At 35.8% G+C, this 5,648-nt stretch overlaps 1 protein-coding gene across 1 annotated transcript; it reads right to left on the bottom strand.

Moving 5' to 3' along the window:
• Window positions 1-252: 252 nt before the first annotated feature.
• Window positions 253-5,021, bottom strand: LOC123529833 (uncharacterized). The gene is made up of 2 exons (XM_045310378.2): window positions 4,054-5,021; window positions 253-761 (listed from the first exon to the last, which is right to left on the bottom strand). The coding sequence occupies exons 1-2, from the start codon at window positions 4,453-4,455 to the stop codon at window positions 462-464; spliced, it is 702 nt and encodes a 233-aa protein (XP_045166313.2). The 5' UTR covers window positions 4,456-5,021; the 3' UTR covers window positions 253-461.
• Between the last annotated feature and the right edge of the window lie 627 nt (window positions 5,022-5,648).

The following is a 5,648-nucleotide window of genomic DNA, read 5'->3' as shown; positions in this document are numbered from 1 at the left end:
AACCTGTTTTGTATAGATCTGTACATATCAATTAATCAAAGCAATGCGTTACCATGAAGTGAATTATTGTAACTGAGCTGAATGTGTTACATATTCGGTAATTTACGTTACAATTGCACAAAATTATACATTGCCACTGATTTCGTTCAAAATTCAAAGTTGTATATGAACTGCTTACTTTACATAAATACATTTAATCTTTTGTCATATATAGAATTGTATTGTAAAATACCTGCTTTTAATACTGTTATGTCTTTTAAAATAACAATTTATGTGTTTTCTAACTTTAATTTAGTAACTGATAACTGATCTACACAAAAGATGAATAACGAATGACGTTGACGACGTCACCAAGCAACGACGTCATAAGAATCAATAAGAGTGATAAATGACAACATCACATTTCTCCCCTGTTTTAAAAAGCTTATGTTTATAATGGTATGGAATGAAAATGTTGATATTTATTGTTGAGGTTCATTAAAATCTATAATGTAATCTCTAAATCTGTCTGGTGGTCTTCTTTCTCTTCTCGGCTGAATTCTTCTTTCAACCACATTTTGTTCTACAAGATTATTGTTTGTTTCTGGTGCATTAGCTGGCTCTATGATAGACTGATCTGGTATTGCCCCAATAACTCTTCCCCTCCAATCATTCATATTTGGATTGGCTGTATCGTGTGGTATCTGTTTAAACTTTGATGCATCTCTATATACAACTCTGCCATCCGTGTGTCTTCGGGCACCTATTGCTGAACCATTTACCTGAAATATAATATAATAATTTTCTTCATATGGCGTAGTCCATTTGTTTCTCTTATCTTGCCTGAGCAAGACTTTATCTCCAATTTTGAAGTCGTGACTTTTACATTTTGGGTGTCTTAAATCATTTCTCCACTTTTGTTTATAACATTCGTCATTTACTTTGATATTCCTTTCCATTTTTCTCTGGTTTAAAATTGGTCCTTGTGGGTGTTTGTAATCTAATTTAGTTCTGACAGTTCTCTTCATAAGAGCTTCATAAGGAGAATAACCAGTTGCAGGATGGGGAGTCGATCTATATCCCATCAACATCTCTTGTATTGCTTTTTTACTTGATTTACCTTGAGTGTGCGCAATTTGTTCAGTTTTGTTCAGAATTTTCATAAAATTTTCAGCTTCCCCATTGGCTCTTGGGTGTTGAGGTGTAATTCTATGATGCTTGAATCCCATTGTCTCAGCAAAGTTTTGCAAATTCCATTGAATTAAAAGGTGGTCCGTTATCAGATTCAATCCTCTCTGGTATTCCGTAGGATGCAAACATTCTGTTAAGTCTTTCAATAACAACCTTAGCTGATGTTGATGTTGTGTGCTCTACCACTGGGAATCGGCTTCTTTTATCAAGTACCACCAGGTTATAGTGTCCATCAGGATAAGGTCCGCCAAAATCTACTGAAACCGTGTGCCATTCCGTCTCTGGTATTTCAGATGGTATAACTGGCTCTTGTTTGTGCTCTTTTGTTGTAATTTGACATTCATAACATCTCTTAATGGCATCTTCAACCATTCCATTTAGTAACGGAAACCAATATTTTGCTCTCAGCATCTGTTTTGTTTTTGTCATACCAAAATGGCCCATACTATGTGCTGCTTTTATGACTGCTGATTGTAACTTTTCTGGAATGACTATTTGTTGTGATCTGAACAAAAGGTCATGTGCGGTGTATAGATCATGTCTGATCAAAAAGAATGGTTTCAAATCTGGTCTTTTCGTGTGTTTCTCCCAATCGTTTAGTCTCATTCTTGATAAAACATCCTGTTAAAGGATATCCTCTGATGTGGCCTTTCGTATTCTATCTAGCACAATACCGTGTTCATTTTCAACAATTAATTTGACCACTGCTTCTGTATCGTCTGTCTCTGTTTCAGGCAAGGGATGTCTTGATAAATAATCCATGGGATCAGCTGCATCTTTCCCTGGCTCATATATCAGTTCATAATCCACATCTTGCATGTCCATTACCCATTTTTCAATTCTAGGTGGTAATTTTGTAGAAGTTTTATCAAACATAGGTATAAGTGGTTTGTGTGATGAAATTATTTTGAACTTTGGTGCTCCCAATAAATAAATGCGAAATCTATTCTTTGCCCACTTGACTGCAAGCGCATCTTTTTCAGTTTGGCTATACCGCTTCTCTGTGCCTGTCAGGGATCGACTAATGTAATGTACTGGTTGAAGGCCTTTTGTAGTTTTCTGAAATAGTCCTGCTGATAATCCCTCATAAAAACTTGCTTCGACCCTTACAATGATCTTTTTTCTTGGATCAAAAATGCCATGGTTTTGTCATCAGTAATACAAGATTTTAACTTCTCGAAAGCAACATTTTCATCTACTCCCCAACTAAATGGAATGTTTTGTTTCGTGAGTTTTCGCAATAGAGCAGTTATAACCGCATAATTTGGTATGAACTTTGACAAAAATCCAATCATGCCTAGAAAACTTCTCACTTCTTCCTTTGAATTTGGTGGTTTTGCTTCTTTTACAGCTTTGACTTTCCCTTCTGTAGGTTTCAATCCATCTTTAGTGAATTTATATCCATAAAATTCTAGCTCCATAACTCCGAATTGACATTTTTCCTTATTGAAAGTGACTCCAAATCGCCTTGCACGTTCTAACACTGTTTCTAAAGTTTTATTGTGATCGTCTACAGCTTTTCCCAGCCCGCCCGCTTAGCTCAGTAGGTAAGAGCGTTGGTCTACAGATCGCGGGGTCGCGAGTTCGATCCTCGGGCGGGGCGTATGTTCTCCGTGACTATTTGATAAACGACATTGTGTCTGAAATCATTAGTCCTCCACCTCTGATTCATGTGGGGAAGTTGGCAGTTACTTGCGGAGAACAGGTTTGTACTGGTACAGAATCCAGGAACACTGGTTAGGTTAACTGCCCGCCGTTCTATAACTGAAATACTGTTGAAAAACGGCGTTAAACCCAAAACAAACAAACAAACAAACAGCTTTTCCCCCAATCAGAATGTCATCTCGTTGGTTGAGGCAGTTTGGTATGTCTCCAAATATCCTGTACATAGCTTCATCAAACAGGTCTTGTGACGATTTTGCCCCAAATATAAGTCTCTTAGGTCTCATATTCCCCCATGGTGTACTGAAAGTTGCAAATTTCCTCGAGTCTGGATGTAGTACAAGTTGATGGTAACCTTGTTTTATGTCCATTTTTTGAAAATATTGTGCAATCATGAAATTTGTACGTAAAGTCTTCTACTATTGGGCTCTGTAAAATTCTGCTTCTTTCCATGAACTTGCTTGGTACTCTCAGGTCAACACTTGCTCTTATCATATGTGGCTCCAATTTCATTTTGTCTATCTCATTGTATCTCGGCTTTGGTTGTACCGCTAGCGGCGAGCACCACGTCACAGTTTCTCCATCCTTTACTCGCTCAAAAATGTCCTGTTCGATGCATTCATCTATCCATTTCTTTAAAGGGTCTTGCAAATAATATGGTATTGGTCTTGGTTTCTGAGCTACAGGTGTTGCATCTGGTTTCATAGAAAATTTTACCAAAACCTCTTCACCCGTTTGTTTGTCTTGAATTTTTCCTACTCCTTTGAAAACATCCCCATATTCCGTCATAATTTGATCAATGTAATTTGCATTTTGTGCATTAAGAACAGATTTGATATGTACTGGGTCTGGTATTCTAAATTCATTTTGTTTCTTCAAAGAACCATCAGGTTGTATTATAAGCATTCCTAAATCAATCAATGTTTGTCGACCTAATAAAGGAGCGGAGGTTATTTTTCCTCCAATTACAACAAATTTGGTTTCTGTCCCTCTCGTCTGATTCCTGGCTATTGCTTTAAACTCTCCTATTACATTGAGTCTTTTTTGAAGAGTATTGAGTTTTGTCATACTACTGACCAGAGATATTGGTACCGACGATTTCTTTTGAAATGTTTTGAACTGAAATTCATCCATCACATTGACGTCTGCACCACTATCGGGTTCGACAAATACGTACACATCATTCACAACAATTGGAACTGTTTTCTCAAAATCACTTACCCTGTTTATCTGTGCGCTGCTTATTTGTAATTCCTGAAGGTGTCGAATAGAGTCACCTATGAAAGTATCATCTTCCTGCTCAAGTGAATTTGATTGTTCATTTTTTTGAAACATTCTGTGAACATTCCTGTCCGTGCCATAGTGATTTCTTTGTTCATTTGATTTACATGCTGAAGCAAAATGATTAAACTTTCCACACTTGATACATTTCTTGCCATAAGCTGGACATAAATCTTTTCTCCATGGATGTAGTTTCCCACAATATTTACATTTCAATTTACTGCTATGCTGTTTTATATTTTCAACTCTGTTAGATCTCATTCTGTTTATTCCCGCCACTTCTGATTGGCTACTTGTGTTCATTGCCCTTACTTGTTCTTCTGTTTCTTCCATTATTTGCATTTCTGTTAAGGTTTGTTCTAAGGACCACTTTTTCCTGATAATATTGCGTATAAGATCTCTGTTTTCTGTTGTTTGAATAATTTGTTCTAGTATGCGTTCATCACACTCTCTAAAATCACAGCTCTTGGCTTTAGTACGTAAACGTATAGCAAATGAAAGAATGCTTTCGCCAGGTAATGGAATTGTTTTTAGAAAAATATATCGCGCATAGTGGACATAAAATAAGGCAGTTAATTAAGTCTTTAAATTTAGATAATTGTTACTTTCCTCACTGTCGGGTAAACATTTCTCCAATCGCCTTATTTCAGGACCTCCATATATCAGCTATGCATCTCTCTTATCTTCTGCTGATCTAACCTTGAAAAATCTCATTTCTCTCTCCAATTCTTCTATCCATTCTTCCCATTTTTCTCCCGTTGCTAAGTGGTCTTCGGCCGCAATAAACGGATTAATCCTTAAATGTTTTGCTCCCTCCCCCATTCAACACCGTAAAGATTTAATAAGAATCAATTTCCCTTTTACTATCCTCGTCGCCAATGTTATGTCTTTTAAAATAACAATTTATGTGTTTTCTAACTTTAATTTAGTAACTGATAACTGATCTACACAAAAGATGAATAACGAATGACGTTGACGACGTCACCAAGCAACGGCGTCATAAGAATCAATAAGAGTGATAAATGACAACATCACAAATACCCTTCATTATTATGATATTTGTTATAAGAAATAAACATTTCACACATGATTAATATGTACCCTACTAAAAGTAACAAATGTTGTTTTTTTTCTTTTACATTTTCCAATTTGTGTACAAAAAGAACAGATATTAGTATATGTAAATATCCATCATTACAAATCCAAAAGCGTACCTTCTTTCACAATACGTAACCAATAGGTAATATATGCAATGTCCATCGATTTTAAACAATTAAAACTGAACAACTGTTATTTATTGTCAAAGTGTAATATCAAAAGTGTTTTCTTTCAAACAGAATCAGAAAATCCTTTATTTACAGAAAAAGAGTGCTTGACATATATCTCATCAAATCTGTAGATGTACTTGTTTTCCGTAAAGTAAAAAAAAATGAACACTGAACCCAAGCTAAGTTTGTTTCAGTAATAGCATGCTTTTTCCCCACATGTATTCTTGTTGTAAGAGATGTTGCCAAAATACAATTGGTTTGTGAATA

Source organism: Mercenaria mercenaria, chromosome 13, assembly GCF_021730395.1.
Source record: "Mercenaria mercenaria strain notata chromosome 13, MADL_Memer_1, whole genome shotgun sequence".
Taxonomy (NCBI): Eukaryota; Metazoa; Mollusca; class Bivalvia; order Venerida; family Veneridae; genus Mercenaria; species Mercenaria mercenaria.
This window is presented reverse-complemented; position numbering and strand designations above follow the sequence as displayed.